At 42.0% G+C, this 18,393-nt stretch overlaps 1 protein-coding gene across 9 annotated transcripts in view; it reads right to left on the bottom strand.

Moving 5' to 3' along the window:
- LOC125451546 (lethal(3)malignant brain tumor-like protein 4) overlaps positions 1 to 18,393 on the bottom strand; it is a 290,557-nt gene that overhangs the window by 137,255 nt on the left and 134,909 nt on the right. For all 9 annotated transcript variants that reach the window (XM_059645844.1, XM_059645843.1, XM_059645845.1 and 6 more), the window contains one exon: positions 6,142 to 6,256. In XM_059645844.1, coding sequence (XP_059501827.1) covers positions 6,142 to 6,256 — 115 coding nt within the window. The remainder of the gene's footprint in view (positions 1 to 6,141; positions 6,257 to 18,393) is intronic.

Genomic DNA, 18,393 nt, shown 5'->3' with positions numbered 1-18,393 from the left:
AACATCCAAAGAACCATGGATGCTAGAAACCAGAAATGAAAACAGAAATTGCTGGAGAACTCAGGTCTGGAAGTGTCTGTGGAGAGAAAGCAAAGTTAACGTTTCAGGTCAAGTGATCCTTCTTGAGAAGTAATGATAGGAAAAGGCTGATATATATGCTGAAGGTGAAATGGGGGGAGGAGGGAGAAGGAAACGATCGGTGAAATTAGAGCCCAGAAATAGAGAAAAACGGTTGGGCGGACAAAGGAGCGAGTAAAGGTCAGCCTGGCAGAATCAAGAGCTGCTAAATGGGACCATCAGTGGCTAACAAGAGGTTGTGTGGGTAGCAGCCCATGTGTGACAAGGCTTGGTTTGGGGGGCTTGGGGTACGGACATGGGAAAATGCTTGGAAAATGACTGAACGTGATATTGAGTCCAGAAGGCTGCAGAGCTCCCAGATGGAAAGTGGGGTACTTTCTTTCAGAGATAACAAAGTGTGGAGTTTCAGGTCAGCTTTCCTGCTCCTCTGATGCTGCCTGGCCTGCTGTGTTCCTCCAGCTCCACACTATGTTGTCTCCGACTCCAGCATCTGCAGTTCCTGCTGTCTTACTGTCCTTTCAGCTTGTGCTGAGCTTCACTGAAGCACTGCAGTAAGACTGAGACAGAGGAACAGAGTGGTGTGATGAAGTGGCAGGCAATTGGAAGCTCAGCTCATTACTGTGGACAGAAGATAGGTGTTCTGCAAAGCAGTGGCCCAGTCTGTGCCTTGTCTCGATGTAGAGAGGACCACACTGTGGGCCGCAAATACAGCAGACCCTTCTGTGGAAGAGTCACCGGATTCGAAAATTAACTCTGACTTCTCTGCACAGATGCTGGTAGATCTACTGAGCTTTTCCAGCAATCTCAATTTTTATTACAGCAGACTATATTGACTGAAGTTCAGGTGCGTGAAGTGCTGCTTCACCTGGAAGGTGTCCCTGTGGCCATGGGTGATGAGGAGGAAGTAAGTAGATGGGCAGGTGTTATATCTTCTGCGACTGGATGGGAAGGTCCCGTGGAGAATGTGAGGAGGCGTTGGGAGTGGAGAAAGAGTGAACCAGGGTGTCCCAAAAGGAACGGTCCCTGTAAAGGTTAACAGGGAAGGAGAATGTGTGTCTAGTGGTGGCATCATGAAGGAACGGTCCCTGTAAAGGTTAACAGGGAAGGAGAATGTGTGTCTAGTGGTGGCATCATGCTGGGGGTGGCAGAAATGGTGGATAATGATCCTTTGGATGTGGATGTTGGTGGGTTGGTAGGTGAGTACTGGGGCACTCTATCGCTGTTGTGGGAGGGAAGAGAATGGGTGAGGGCGGAGGTGCGGGAAAGGGGTCAGACATGGCTAGGGGCCCTGTCAACCACAGTGATGGGGGATCCTCGGTTAAGGAACAAGGTAGACATTTTGGACACATTCTTATAGAAGCTAGCATCATCAGAACAGATGTGACAGAGATGGAGAAACTGGGAGAATGGAACACTGTCCTACAGGAATGAAGGTGTGAGGATGTATAGTGAAGGTAACTGAGGAAGTAAATGGGTTTTTGGTGTATATTGGTGGTCAGCTTATCCCCAAAAATGGAAAGAGATGTTGGGGAATGGAAGCGAGGAGTCAGAGATGGACCAGGTAAAGAAGAGAGCAGAGTAGAAATTGAAAGCGAAACAGATCAACCTTTCCAACTGTAGACGAGAGAGGGAAGCAGCACCAGTGATGCAACTGACATACGAGAGAAAGAATTGTGGGTACTGGCTGGAATAGGACTGAAACCCCATGGCCATCGCTTTGATCTGAAGAAAGTGAGAGGAGTTAGAAGTAGTTCAGAGTGAGGACAAACTTGGCGAGGCTGTGGAGGGTGGTGATGGATGGGGCCGGTTCAGGCCTTTTCCCCAGGAAGAAGCCAAGAATCCTGAGACCATCCTGGTGGGGGATGGATGTGTAAAGGGATCTAATGTCCATGGTCCATCCAAAGCAGCTGGAGCTCGCAAATTGAAAATTCAAAAACGGATGTAAAGTGTCAGAAAAATCACGGATGTAATTGGAAAGGACTGGACAAGTGGTGGAAAAAATTGAGTCCAAGTAGGAAACGATGAGTTCTGTGGGGCAGGAGCAGGGAGAAACAATGGGCCTGCCCAGGCAGTCCTGTTTGTGGATTTTGGGAAGGAGGTAGAAAAGTGGGCTCTGCAGAGCTAGGAGACCATGAGCCTTGTGACTGGTGGGGAGATTACCAGATAAAATGAGATTAATGACCATTGTGGACAGAATCAAGGTAAAATGATGACAATCACCAGAGGAAAATTCCTGGTCCTAAAGACTGTGATAATGCCAGATGGCTTCTAATCGAGGGTTTAAAAAAAATGGTGGCACGAATAGAAAATGCATTTGCTTTACTCTTCCAAATTCCCTAGGATTTTGGAAGGGTCCCAGCAGAATGGAAAATACAAAACTTAACACCATTTATTGAAGAACTCATGAAGGCAAAAAAAACAGGCAACTACAGGTCAGCTGGCCTAATATTTGTCATTGTGGACGGCTCTAATCCATTAATCAGGGAATCAAAAAATATCAGGATGCAATCAGACAGAGCTAACATGGCTCTTTGATGAAGAAATCATGTTTAACTAATCTATTGTGTTTCTTTTTTAAACCGATATATTGTGGGATGGGGGAACCCTTATATCTGGTACACTTGGACCTGCAAAAGGAATTTGATAAAATACCACAAATGAGAATATAAAGGACAACAGCACATGGTGTAGGGAACAGCATAACAGCATGAATAAAAATAGATGTTAGCTAACAGAAATTAAGGAAAAATTAGCATTCTTCAGGTTGGCAAGTTGCAACTAGAAGAGCGCCACAGGGATCAGTGCTGGGTCCTCAGTTATTAACACCCCATATCAGCAATTTGACAGGATTGAAGGTATGGTAAGTAAATTTGCCAACAGTGAGTACAGTAGGGGACCGAGGACACATCCTTGGGGGGCTCCAGTGTTGAGCGAGGATCCAGTTGCAGAGGGTGGAGCCGAGTCTAAGAACATGGAGTTTTGATTTCGGTGTGGAGGAGATAATGGTGTTGGAGATGGAGTTGTAGTCAACGGGCAGGAGTCTGACGTAGGTGTCTTTGAATTCCAGATGTTCCAGGCATGAGTGCAGGCCTAAGGATATGGCATCCTCTGTGGACCTGTTACAACGATAAGCAAATTACAGGGGATTGAGGCAGGCTGGGAGACTGGAGTTGATGAGGGCCATGATCAGCTTCTCGAAGCACTTCACGATTGTAGAGGTCAGAGCCACTGAGTGAGAGTCACTAAGGCACACTGCATGTGCTTTCTTAGGCACACGGGTGATGGTGGTTTTCTTCAAGCAGGTGAGGGACTTTGGCCTGTAGGAGGGAGAGTTTGAAGATGTCAGTGAATGCTTCCACCCGTTGGTCTGTACAAGTTCTGAGTGCTCGGTTGGAGACACCGTCCAGGCCTGTCGCTTTCCTTGGGTTGACTCCCAGGAAGACCGGTCTGACATCTGCAGCAGTGATCGAGAGAGCAGGTGTGACTGGGGCTCTTGGGACAAAGTGTCACTGCATCGCTGGCAATGTGCTCAAACTGAGCATCAAAACCATTGAGAGTGTGTCAGAGAGATGTGTTTTTGTCTGCTATCCCGCTCTGCTCCATATTGTATTCCGTAATGTTGTTTAGGCCTTACCATGGCAGTAGGAATAGGCTTCTAATGTGGTTCAGTACTGCCTGTTGGCATCCCTAATGGCTTTGTGCAGGTCATATCTGGATCTCCTGTATTGGTCTGGCTCATCAGACTTGAAACAGGAACAGAAAAGCAGTCCACTATTTAAATATAGTTGGATTATGTGGCTTGATGGTTTGGAGGGAACTGTGTGTCCGCTACATTCATCATAAAAAGTTGGCATGCAGATACAAGGAATATTAGCAATGTGCGTGGAATTTTGTTGTTTATTACAAAAGGAATGGAAGGTAGAAATAGGGAGGTATTACTGCAGCTGTATAGGGCATTGATGGGATTAGACCTGGAATACTAAATATAGTTTTGGTAACATTGCTTGAAAAACAATTACTTCAAAAGCAGTTCAGAGAAGTTTCATGTGACTCATGGCCAGGATGAAGGACTTACCTTGTGAGTAAAGGTTCAACATGTTCGAGCTCTATCTGTTGCAGTTTAGAAGAATGAGAGGTGATCTTTTTGAATGATGTAAGATCTCGAGAGGTGTGGCTTGTGGATGCATACCTGGAGGCAGTTTCCTCTAGCGGAGGAGGGAGACTAGGGAACAGAGCTGAAGAGTAAGAGGTCTTCCTTTCAAGAATAAATTGATTTTTGTCCCCCTCAGTCTTATTAAATTATGAAACTGTCATCTGCTAAAGTCTGTTGAGGATGAACAGAAATTTTGTGAGTACTGTGTTCTGGGTGCCCTGTTAGAGGAAGGATACTATTTAGCTGGAGAGGCTTCAGAAGAGATTTACCACGATGTTGCCAGGAATAGAGGGTCTAAGTTATAAGCCAAGACCGGGGCTTTTTTTCACTGGAGCACAGGAGGTTGAGGGGTGACCTCATAGAGGTTTATAAAATTATGAGAGGTACACATAAGGTGAATGGTAGGTGTCTTTTCCTTAGGGTAGGGGATTTCACGACTAGGGGCATACTTCTAAAGTGAGAAAAGTTTAAAAAAAAGACGAGGGACAAACCTTTTTTACACAGACAGAGGTTTGTGTGTGGAATGAACTTCAAAAGGAAGCGTTAGATGTGGGTACAGTTACAACATTTAAAAGACATTTAGATAAACACCTGAATAGGACAAGTTTGGAAGGATATGGAGCAAATGCAGGCAGGTGGGGCTAGTTTAGTTTGGGAACATGGTCAGCATGGATTGGTTAGACCGAGGAGTCTGTTTCCATGCTGCCTGGCACTAAAAATGTATTCAAAAGTAGATGAATGGATGACAGAGAAGGGTTATGATATACAGACAGAAAAGTAGAGCGAAACCATACCCATTTCTGCCATGATCTTATTGAGTGGTGCAGCACACTCAAAGAGTAAAGATGCCTAAACCAGCTTCTAAGTCAGAGCAGGCAAACACTGACAAAAATACCAAGATTAACCATTTTGGATTACGTGATTAGGGTGAGTCTTCTGTGTCCGTGGGCTGGACATGTCACCGATCCCAAAACAGGCAGAAACGTGCACATTTACAAGACTGCGTACATTTGATGATCCAAGAGGAGACTCACCATGAAGAAAACACTGCTTGCAGTACATTCATCATTGATGGAAATTCTGAATGTACTTTCTTAAAACATAGGGCTAAATGCTGGGATTGTGGCTGCGCTCATGAGCCCAATTTCAATTTACTGCAAGACAGGTTAAAGAAAGTGACAACTGCAAACATCTACAGATTTTCAAGACAAGTTGGAGCAGGTAAGTAAATTCCATGTTAAGGCATTGAATAATAGACTACAGGTCACAAGGGAATACCTAGCAAAGTTAACTCGATTGCAAAGTACAAAATGAAATCACCGAGGGGCTGAAGCAAACTTGGCAGAGTGGCTCTCACATATTTAATGATAGCCCTGTTTGTGTGGTGTCTATATTTGCACTGATCGCCAGGGACCAGAAACCTGTAACTAGAACAAGTGGAGAAATTGGTATGCATGTCCCCAAGGAAGACCCGTCAGACTAGCTGCAAAGAGAGGCAGAAGTTGCTGCAAAATTCTTCACCTTTACAAAATCAGGACATCCAGGGCAGAGGGTCTTGTGAAGGCAGTCACTCAAACTCGAGGGGCTTGTAATATTTTGAAGAGGGTGGCATGCAGATGAAGCATTTGAATAAAATGCAATTAAGATCAACTTACAGCACCTATTTCAAGTAACTGCCCACACTGTCATTTACAGTTGCGAAGTCAAGCTAGACAATCATGGGTAGTCAGCTCCCGTGACTGAATTGCGTAACTTGGCAATTGCAATACTGAGCTGGTATATCATCCTCAATAAAAAGGTTAAGAGTTATTTCACAAAAGGATTTACTTCTTTTGCATTGGTCAAAACATAGTCGTTCTTCTAAATATGAACAGAAATGCAATTTAAAGTATTTTTAGAGACTCTCTTACAAAGTGGTGGTTGCAGTGGGTGACCTGTCTTGGCACACCATCCAGCAGGGTGAATATCAGAGTGATCTGCATCAAACCAAAGATCGTAGTTATGACTCCACCCGTCAAAACAGACCTGAAAGAGAACAAAGGAAAATACATCCAAACTTTACTTCTGCAGCATTTTTGAGAAATATGCCCAATTTAGGCATAAAAAAGCGTGTTTTTAAATTCCAATAATATAAAGGAGGCAATCTCACCATCTGTTAATATATTAAACGATCAACAATGGAAAAGAGTGGCAATTCCATTTACTGAGGTTAAATTCCACTGGTACTACCCCTCCCCTCTCATCCACCAGCCATGCAGATCCCATCAGATCCAATTACTGTGGGACAGGTGACCAATGCAACAAAGAGGGTGGATCTCCAGTATTTGTCTGTCATTGTGGGGCTTGCGGGTAATCTGTCTATCCCAACAGCACCCGTACTCTAGTTATTGTTCATCTCAATCCCTGAGCAACAAATTTCAACATTCAGGCCAATAAAGTTCCTTGATTTTTTTTTTCAGAAATTGGTTCAATGTCACTACCTTGGTCATGGGATCCATACTCATCCATTTGGAGTCTGGCACATGGCATTCACTGTTGTCCATCACTTTCCATTTTCAACAGTGTTAGCCATTTAACAGTTGTGTCATGATCCATTTGGAAAAGTGTTATTCCAGGATCATCACAGAAGTTATGTATTTAATCCAAGTGCACAAAATCCCCAATTTATCTGTCTGATGGATTTAGATAAATAGAGAACACTCTGCAGGGTTCTGTACTTAACAAGAACAACTATTTATTACAAGTAATTGAATCCCAACCCCAGGCCATTAACTGTGAACTAGCAATATGCCACTCCTATTTGAATCTCTAACTACCTTCAATAATTCCACAGACACATACTGACAGACAAAAAAATGCATAGGTGTCATGAGTGAGGGGGAAAAGATCGGGGGAAACGGTTCAATGGCATTAGACTTTGATGAAATGTTCCTTCTTTTTCCCAGGACCTTCTCATTTCCTAAGTCTGTCCTTCCAGACTCTCACTTCTGTGCCGAAGACACAGATGTTTACACATTAACTGCTCTATTTCAGAGTCACTTGAATTTCAAAGCACACTCAGAGGTCTGCAAGGATTGGAGGATTCCCCATGGTATAGAAACGGGCAATGATGTGATGAACACTGTCACACATTTGATTCAAAATAGATTTAATTTCTACACATATTAATATCTGATATCTTCACAACAGTACAGATGCATTTGATCCACTGTAACCTCTGTGCTGGTTTTATTTCAGTGACTAAACCAACTTATAAAGAGTGGCCACTGGGCAGCAAAGCTGCTCCCTGACAACATGACTCATGAACCCGATTCCCAATCCATGCACATGTGCACACCATTCATACAGTGAGGGCCATTCTCCCCCAAGAATTCTGATAAAGCAGATCACTATTGACCTGAAGCAATTATTACGCTCTATGAATGGCTCTGCAGTACTTGGATGAGCAACAGGTGGGGACTTCTAACAGGTCAAAATGTCAACAAATACATCCTTCTGATGTCAACCCATTTTCAGCCAGTTGAGCTTGTTCCACCATTCAATTAGATCATAGCTGATCGTCTCCTCAGCGCGGGAAGTTGCATTATCTCTGCATCTTAATTTCACTGGTATCCAGAAATCTGCTGATTTCTGTGTTGAACATTCTCAAAGACTGAGGTCCTGCAACCCTGTTGGGAAGAGAATTCCAAAGCTTCAATACACACACTGGGGAAAAAAATTTCCTCTCATTTTGGCCTTAAGCAGCGTACCCCTTATTCCACATTTACGTTCCCTGGTTCTTGACTGACCAAACAGGGGAAACATTCCATCTGTATCCTGCCTATCAAGTGCTCTAAGAATTTTACATGTTTCAATGATATTATTCTTTGACACTCTGGATATGGCAGACACAGTTTGCTTATTCTTTCCTCATACCACAATCCCACCATCCCAGAAATTAGTCTGCCGAATCTCCATTGCACTGCTTCTATAGCAAGTACATTCTTCCTTAGATAAGGAAATCAATACTTCAGTTGCGATCTCAACAAGACTCTAGAAAACTCAGCAAGGCATCTTTTCTCAGCAATCACATCCCTTTGTGATAAAGGCCAACATACCATTGGCCTTCCTCAGTGATTATTGTACCTACTTTTAGTGATTCCTAAACAAGGTGCTTCTGACGATCAACACTCTCTACTGCGTCATCTTTTAAGAAATACTCAGATGTTTGCTTTTTCGACCAAAAGAGACAACTTATTCATATTACATTCCACGAGGCATGTTCTAGCCAATTTGTTTTGCCTGTGTAAATCCTCTTGAAGCCTCCTTGCATCTTCCTCACAACTTACATTCCCACTGAGTTTTGTGTTATCAGAAAAATTGCCAAGTCATTGAAGTGTGTCATGAGCAATTATAGACCTAGCACCAATTTTTGTCGTACCTCCGAGTAGCAGCCTGTTGCCCTGAGAATGACTCATTTATTCCAACACTCTGCTTTCAGTCTGTTAATTGATTCTCAATCAATACTAGTATATTACTGTCTATACCATGCGCTTTAATTTTCTTTACGAGCCTTTTGTATCTGATCTTATCAAAATCCTCCAGCACACTAGATTCATTGCTTAACCTTTATTTATGAGACAAACGGCACCCTCACACACTCCAATGGGTTTTTTAAACATAATTTCCTTCCATAAAACCATGTTGACTGTCCAGTTTTATAATTCTTTTCTAGGTCTCCCCTTATCTCAGACTTTGTAAGAGATTCAAATACCTTCCTACTATGGATATAAATTAATAGATCTGTTTTCCATTCTCCTTCTCTTCCTCCCTGCTTAAATAGTGGGATTACATTTGCTTACTTTCCAATCTTTAGGAATCCTGCCATAACTATTAAATCTTGAAAAATAACCAACAGTGCATCCATTATTCCTCTAGCCAACTTCTTCAATACTCTGGGATGAGTATCTGCTCCAGGGGGTTTCTCAACCTTCAATCCAGTTACTTTTCAAGTACCAGCTTTTATTTTTAATGCTAATTACTTTCCATTCCTCAGTTTCACAAGTCCTGCGGTATACCTATCAGAAATTTCCTACATCATCTTCTGTGATATGAAATCACTGATCAGTTTCTCCGCCATTTCCTTGTTCTGCGCGATAAATTCTGCTACCTCCACATGCAATGGGTCCATGTTTGTCTAAGCTAATCTTTTCCTTCTCATTTACCTGAAGATTACAGTTTAGTTTTTGTTTCTTGCTAGATTGTATTCCTACATCAAATTCATGATCACCCTTGTTGAATTCTAAATGCTCCCAATCCTCAAACTTTCTCATTTTTCCAGCATCCATATATACCATCTCCATTGATTTGCAATGATGAACTTCTTTTGTCAGTCACAGCTGTTTCAACTTTCCTGTTGGTTTTTACTTACTTAAGGAATAGATATATTATGGACCATATAGCTCTTGTTCAAACAATAGCTATTGCCTGTTTGCAATCAGGTCTTTCAACATATTTTTGTAACCCAAAACAGTTTCACTTGCTCAGATTTCCTATCACAGATTCCAAAGACTATCTGTGGGACAGAATTAGCATATTGCTGAAACATTTTGTGGAAGCTTTTTGTTGCACACTCATTGGGACTTGAAAAAAAAGCCAATCGAAAGGGAAAGCAACATTTATATTATGTGAGAGGTCAGTGCTAGTTGGTTGGATACTCATAGAGGTGTTGCCACACAGAATGCCCCAGTTAAATTCATGTTGGCTCTGATTCAACAAGGCATTACCTTTAGAGAGTAACCACAGAAAGGCCACCAGTTAGCTTGTTGAGTTGCAAGAGGTGCAGTGTATCTATACATTAAAACAAATATATTAACAAATTTAAATTCTAGTGGGCACAATGATGCCATTCTTTGAGCTTGACTGACAATCTAAATTGTTTATTAGCTACGTTCCCTCTAATTTTTCCTGTTACTGCATGAACTTCCCATGTCTATGTTCAGCTGCAGCTTTGGCAACTGCAAGTCAATGCTGGGAACCACATCTGCATGCCGATTTGCTGTGCACTGCTCCATAGCTGAAAGATTGCCAACCTTAAAGGGAACACTGGTTGTCAGCCTAATTCTTTATGTCACATTTCGTGTTGGACACTGCTCTAAATTTTCTAAGTGCGGGCTGGTTGGTTAGGATTAAATCTTGCTTGTTACTACCAGCCAAAGGCTGATGACATGTTGATTTGAACTGCCAGTCTTTGGGACACATGTTGACGGACCTACCACATTCACACACCACATTCGTCATTTTTTCATGATCCATCTGGCTGCAGTAAAGTGCAGGGGGATCCAGAAGAGGAAGGAGAGTCAGTACGCCAGGCCCAGCTCCTCATGGCCATAAGAGGATGAAAGGTGAATGTAAGCAGTGTGTGTACAGAACAGACTTCATTTAATTCCAAAATGAGAATCACTAACCCCATATGCATCGCATTTGAATGGTGCCAGATGCATTAACAGGTAGGCCATTCTTTCTTAATATGGCACTAGCCAGGTCCAGAATGAAAGGGGAACACTGAGCTATTCCTCACCATTAAAGTTTCCACCCAGAAAATTGCTCCACTAATGTCACAAATTAGAAGTTATTAAGAGGTCAAACAGGAAAAAAGGTATTCGCTTAGATTTTGTATCATGAGTTAAGTGAGAGGCTACCAGTGCTCACTGTTACCAAGAAATAAATCAGACAGTAACCTCCAGTTTCCATGTACGCATTATTAAATGCACAAATCAGCATTTTGCTGTCTGACCTCTTGGTGAAAGTCCTGCAGGGTCTAACTTTGGGACAGGAGTAGGGCTGTTTCCTCGCCAGCCCCACTCCCACCAAATGGCTGCTGGGGAAAGTAGGGGGTGGGACTTTTGCCTGTGCTACTCAGCTACATTTTCTCTTTGCCATCCTTCATCAGCTTGGCCCAGTTTCGTAACTGCAATTTCCAGCCTTGTCCATCTCAGTGAGGACACTTCAATCCTTTGAGTAATCTGAAAAATGATCTCTGAGTGAGATCACAAGTAGATCCCCAAATGACCTGAAAATATCTGTAAGCGCAACCTTACCATTACTTTGCCACTGATTGCTAAATCCAGGTCAACGAATTAGGATGCAGTCAATTTTCATGGCTTTATTTTTACGCAAATTAGGTTGCTATTTCAGGCTAACTATTACCTGCACAAGATAAATCTTGATGGAACTTGTTAAAACAACTAAGAAAAACTTACTACTCATGATTAAGTGGCAGCAGATTCTCAAAGCAACACGTAATGTACCACTCTTGGAAGGTGAAGCCTTACAAATGTGATTAATTGTTAAAAAAATGTCCATTTGTATTCTTTGGCTGATTTTAGTACGTTTTGTTTAAATATATGACATTTCAAGATCCAACTCAACTGTCATGTTTAAAATCATTAAAACAAATCAACAGAGTTCTTGGCAAAGGGCAGTCATACTATCAAGAAATGAACCGAGATTCAATTAATCAGTGCAATGCTCAAAACAAGAGAAAAACCTTGAGATTTCGAAACAATGGGCAAAATCTGCCTCACGTTATGTCTGATTTCTGAACATCCGATAATATTCGGAGGGTGTCTTTTGGGCTGTGGTATTCTAGGGCTATTCCTACCTCTGAACCTCGGGAACATGAAGGGTGTAAATGGAAACTTCCTGGTGTCCATTTGAAATAGACATTGGCCATCATCAGCATGAAAATCTGTAGTTTCAGGCCTGTTATACGACCAAGCTATCAAACTTGACAGAAATTGAAGAGAATATACATTTACAGAGACCTCCAAAGGCTGCCAACAAAAGAAAGCTTTTTTTTAGGAATTCTCAACATCAAGCCAGGATACCAGGAGTGCTTTGTCTGGTCCCAAAGTAGGGCTGCTGCCAATATGGAATCATAATATTCCAGGGCCGATGAGCTCTGTTAATGTCCAAATTGATTGATTTTGCCAAAGCTCCACACAGTAAGTGACAGCATTATGTAAAAAAATACATAATGCTGTCACAACTTGATTAGAATGAGAATCAAGCAGTGGCCCTCAAACATCATCGGATGCATGTGTCCCAGATTCCCAAATTGTTTTGAATTTATTGATTCATGAGATGTGGGCGTCACTGGCTGGTCAGAATTTATCTCCCGATCCCTGGTTGCCCTTGTGAAGGTGGTGGTGAACTGCTTTCCTGAACCACTGCAGTCCACCTTCTGTGGGCTTCCCCACAATGCACTTAGGGAAGGAATTCCAGGATTGTGTCACAGTAACAATGATATGTTTCCAAGTCAGGATGGTTGAGTGGCTGGGACTGGAACTTCCATGGGGTGGTGTTCCAATATATCTGCTGCCCTTGTCCTTGTAGATGGAAGTGGTCATGGGTTTGAAAGGTGCTGTCTGAGGATCTTTGGTGAATTTCTGCAGTGCATCTTGTAGATGGCATGCACTGCTGCCTCTGAGCATTGGTGGTGGAGGGAGCGGATGCTTCTGGATGTACGGCCAATCAAGCAGGCTGCTTTGTCCTGGATGGTGTCAAGCTTCCTGAGTGTGATTGGGGCTGCACTCATCCAGGCAACTGGGGAGTATTCCATCACACTCCTGGATGTAAAGATTGTATAGAAGGAAGAATTCTGACCAATTATTACCAGAATTCCCACTTTCAAAATAATTTCTGTGTCTTGTCTGATTCAACAAGCAATTTGTATATTTGTGAAATTTCATGTGATAAGAAACAAACTGAGGAGAAGTAAAATTGAGCATGACAATATGCTATGACCAATGATCAACTGCTCAGTGTCATTAAAAATTCATCTGGTTCAGAAAAGTCCTTCAGGGAACAAAATTTGCTGTTCCCATCCCCTCTCCAAACCTGCAGTATTTTGGTTAACTCTGAACTGCCCTTTAAAATGGCTTCAAAGCCACTCAGTTTTTTCAAACCACTATAGATGCAAGGAGATCAAAACTAGATGGAACATCTACCAATGGCATAGTACTGGATATAATAATGTTCACCTAACTCAGTCATTAATTACTGGGTATTTGAACCAAAATTTCAAAAGTTACCTAATAACAAGTCAGAAAAGTCAACTTAACATGGTCATAGACACAGAATCATACCTGTTAGCCCATGTCGCCATCACCATCTCTGGACATGTCATGTCCAATGGCAGGAATACCCCATAAGTGGAAGCACAGCAACAACAGTCATGATGGAGTGGCCTTGGTAATCATCAACACTGACTGTGAACCCAACAGTAACTCATGGCAGTACATCAAGCATCGGCAAGGAAACACCCTGTTGATAGCTGTCACTCTCAGTTGATGAATCAATATTCCTCCACATTAAGCACCATTTGGAAGTAACATTGAGTTTAGCAAGGGCAGAAAATGTTCTCTGGATGAGGCAGTTTCTATCACCTAGAGTGGGTTAGTAGCAACATTACTGATGGAATTGGTTTGACAGAAGACAAAACTGCCGAAGTAGGCTCTCGTATCAGATGATGAGAAAACTAACATGAGGGAAAAAAGCTAACTGACTCCACCATTACTAATCTTTTGTCAATGAATCTGGCCATGACAGTAGTGGTAGAAATGACCATGGTTTAGTCCTTATGAACATTAAGTCTTCCCACTTTGGATTCTTGTGGTGTGTGGCAATAACACCTTTTTAGGTGGAATAGAGTTGGAACAAATTTACCAACTCCAAATTTGACATCCAATAGGCAATACAGGCATCTGCAGCAGCCTGTATCCAATGACACAGTGTAATTTCACAGCATGACAAACCTTTCACTGGGGTATCACTGGTACATAGCGCTCCTTGTAGGATCCTAGAATGCAGGCAATCAAGTCCAGGGAATTTGTTGGATCTTCATCTTTTAAATTGCTCTCAGACTCCTTTTCTGTTGATATGAATTACCTTAAGTTGCCTGCTTTTATTAGTCCTTTGGTTAACCTCTATTTCAGATTTAATTGGAAATTAAAGCACAGAACACAGAACACCACAGCACCCTTCAGCCTACAATGCCACTTAAACTAATCGCATCTTCTATTGTGAAAACAGACAATTTTTTAAATAGTTTCTGCCATTTCCTCATTCAAATGATAATTTTTCTAGTTAACTCTGATTTCTCTTCACAGACACTACCAGATCTGCTGAGTTTTTCCAGCAATTTCAGTATGTTTATAATTTTTCCTGACACTGCCTTTAAAGGAGCAAAGTTTACTTTAGCTTTTCTCTTCCTTTTTCATTTACTTGAATAGCAATTTGCTCTTAAAACTCCACAATGAGCAAGGTCGTACTTGTAGAGGCTGTATACATCCTTCACAAGGAGATTGTTACAATTTGTCAATGTGGTCCATACCCTGAAAACAGTTACAGAATGCTACTGGCGGAGATTAGGACCAAGCCCTCTCAACACAGTTTTAGAAAAAGTGTATAAAAAGAGGAAGGAATTCTAAGTTTGTTTATTTTGTTTGACTTTATTCAACAAGCAGTCAGTTATCCAAAGCGAGTGTGTTTTCCATATGTAAAGGAAAGGAAGATTGAATGGTAAAGTAGTCAAGGATAACTTTCTCCTGGCAATAAACTCTCGTTATCAATACTTAACAAAAAGTTATAAAGTGAAACTTTAAATTTAGGTTTAACCAGGCTATGCCAGAGCATTTCATCTTGGTACAATAATGCACATGCCAACACACAATGTGTAAAGTGAATAGAATTGTATCTTGATTTAATTGGTTAATTGTGGTTCATGTTCTAATTTGACTCAGAGCTCCAAATAAAAGCTGAACCCAACATCTATTAATGGTGTTTGTTGTAACAAGTGAAATTGAGTGCAGACATCGTTTTTATTACATACTGATGGCATTCTTTGCTCACACTTATGGCTATCGTTAAATGCTTCAATTAATTTGCAATACTTGACAAACTGAGGTTATGCCAAATTGGCCTCAGAAGGTATAAACAAAAGGTTGACAACTGAAACGCTACATGCACTACAGAAACATTCCTACAAAAGCTGCACTTTCCATTTCATGTAACTAGGTCTGCTGTATGTCTATCATTTAATTGAAGATTGGTGAGCTCGACAGGCGAGGCACATCCACAGGATTGAAAATAGGTTGCATACCCAAGACTTTCTCTACAGTGAGGTAGCTCGAGGGTAACCCAAGGCTACACATCAAAGATGCATGCAAGTCTGAAGTCCCTAACTATTGATTACCATACTTGTGAGTTACTAGCTGTCAAAAGATTTATATTTCACACAACAAAGTGTCTTGGTTTGGAAGGAATTGTCTAAGTGCGTGAATTAAGACATGCAAGAGAACACTGAATTATTATTTAAATAGGAACAACATGCAGAATTTCAGGGGTAAAGCAGGAGCTTTTGCATGTAAATCATCGAGTCATAGCATTATAGAGTCATACAGCATGGAAACTGTCCTGTTGGTCCAACTCATCCATGCTGACCAAGTTCCCAAACTAAACTAGTCCCACTTGCCTATGTTTGGACTATATCCCTCTAAGACTTTCCTATTCATGTACCTATCCAAATGACCTTTAAATGTTGTAAATATACCTGCAACTATACTTCCTCTAGCAGCTCATTCCACACTTGAACCACCCTTTATGGGAACAAGTTGCCCTTCAAGTTCCTTTTAAGTCTTTGTCCTCTCACCTTAAAAATATGCCCTCTAACTTTGAACTCTCCCACCCTAGGGAAAAGACTTTTGCTATTCACCTTATCTATGTCCCTCAAGATTTTATAAACCTTTATATGGTCACCTCTCAACCTCCTCGGTCCCAGTGAAAATAAGTCCCAAATAATCTGGCCTCTCCTTATAACTCAGAGCCCTCTAATCCTGGAAATATCATGGTAAATCTTTTTGGAACCCTTTCCAATATAATAATATTCTCCCTTTGGCAGGGCAGCCAGAACTGTGTGCAATACTCTAAATGTGGCTTTGCTATCATTCTGTACAACTTCAACATTGCATCCAAACTCCTGTACTGAAAGGTCTGCGCAATGAAGGCCAGTGTGCTGAATGCCGTCTTAACCGACCTGTGATGCAACTTTCAAAGATCCCCGGGGTCTCTGTTCGATAACACTACCCAGGGTCCTAACGTTAACTGCATAACTCCTGCTCTTGTTTGCTTTACCAAAATGCATTTATCCAAATTGAACTCCAGCTTGCCCTCCTCAGCTTGAAACAATGCTGAGAGAGATGGTACAGACACAATGGGATGAACAGTCTTCATCTACGCCTTAACTATTCTGTGATTCTGAAAAGGAGAAATGACATCTCCTGCGGTTGGCACACACTTGCATAATGATCAGTCACAACAGCAACGTGGCAACAGTCTCCAACATGGAAAACAGCAAGCTACAATATCGCATGGCAGCTTCACATGCAGCACTTATGTCAGACTCTGGTTTTCAATGAATGTCCTTCAAGCCACCAACAATATGCATCAAATGACATCATCCCCTCAAAATGGATCATTTGCTCCATCACTCTTATTTGTAACATATGCTCCTCTTCTGTTTAACAAGGAATCCTTAGGTATGGAGTTTTGTAAATCAACTACAGATCTGTGATTTAAATGTCAATGATGCATAATACATCAAGCTATTGGTAGAACCTGCTCTTATAATAACAGAGGACAGTAGTGCTCAGGAATTGTCAACACAGCGAGGTGGGAGACTGTATGAATCTGACCACCTCCAGAAAGTGACAATGATTTTGGATAGAGTGGAGTCTTTGGTGGAGGAACTGCCATCAACAGCTGAATGAGCTGAATCTGGAACTAGTCAACGACACTCTAAATCAAAGGTTTAATGCAGAAACGGGACAGAACAAGTCCATGTGTATTCACTGACACAAAAAAACTTACAAATTAGAAGTAAACCATACATTCTATCAAGCCTATCCCACCATTGAGTGCAATCATGGCTGATCATTGGTCTTTGATCCACTGAGAAATCGGTCTATCTCAGCTTTAAATATATCAAATGATAAAGGAGAGGCAAGCATGGAATGCAGGGCTAATGTAGCAGAACGTATGACCCAGAAAGAAAGACAGGCACAGGAATCGTGAGTTGGTACAAATATACGTTTTCTGTTTAAGAAATAAGTCATTTTTAAAATGTTACAAATTTGACTGCCAATAGTGCAATGGCTCAGAGAGCAACATGGTTAGTGAAATGTTTGTTGGGGCTTTAACATGATAGAAGGTGAATAAAAATGCTTATAGGCAGCAATTACCGACATATTCTGTGAATGCTTGGTTGTTCTGTCAGTCATTAAAAGAATTTTTGGCAAACTGTATGCCCAGTCAGAATGAAAAATATGATGTTCATTCCATTCAGTAAAGAGATATAGTAACTGAATCCTGACAACACTTGCATACAGATGGTAAGCAATGCGAGACAATGATATTGAGAGTTTTGTCCAGAACGTCGGACAGGTTCACAGTAGTGCCGTTGTAATTATTTGATCTTGGAGTATGTGCATCACTAATATTTTGAAAAATGCATGAGTTAACCCTGGCCAGCCCAACAGTTATGCCTCCACGAGCATCATAAAAACAAATTATCTGGTCGTTAGAGATAATGGGAACGGCAGATGCTGGAGAAGCTGCGATAACAAAGTGTGGAGCTGGATGAACACAGCAGGCCAAGCAGCATCTTAGGAGCACAAAAGCTGACGTTTTGGTCCGAGACCCTTCATCAGAAAAGGGGAAGGGGAGAGGGTTCTGAAATAAATAGGGAGAGAGGGGGAGGCAGATTGAAGATGGATAGAGGAGAAGGTAGGTGGAGAGGAGACAGACATGTTGAAGGGCTGGGGATGGAGCCAATAGAGGTGAGCGTAGGTGGGGAGGTAGGGAGGGGATAGGTCAATCCGGGGAGGACGGACAGGTCAAGGGGTCGGGATGAGGTTAGTCGATAAGAAAAGGGGGTGCGGTTTGAGGAGGGAGGAGGGGATGGGTGAGAGGAATAACAGGCTAGGGAGGCAGGGATGCGCTGGGCTGGTTTTGGGATGCAGTAGGGGGAGGGGAGATTTTGAAGCTTGTGAAATCCACATTGATACCATTGGGCAGCAGGGTTCCCAGGCAGAATATGAGTTGCTGTTCCTGCTACCTTCGGG

The sequence above is a fragment of the Stegostoma tigrinum genome, chromosome 5, assembly GCF_030684315.1.
Source record: "Stegostoma tigrinum isolate sSteTig4 chromosome 5, sSteTig4.hap1, whole genome shotgun sequence".
Lineage (NCBI taxonomy): Eukaryota > Metazoa > Chordata > Chondrichthyes > Orectolobiformes > Stegostomatidae > Stegostoma > Stegostoma tigrinum.
Note: the sequence above shows the minus strand (reverse complement) of the source record. Positions and strands in the feature narration are given on the sequence as shown.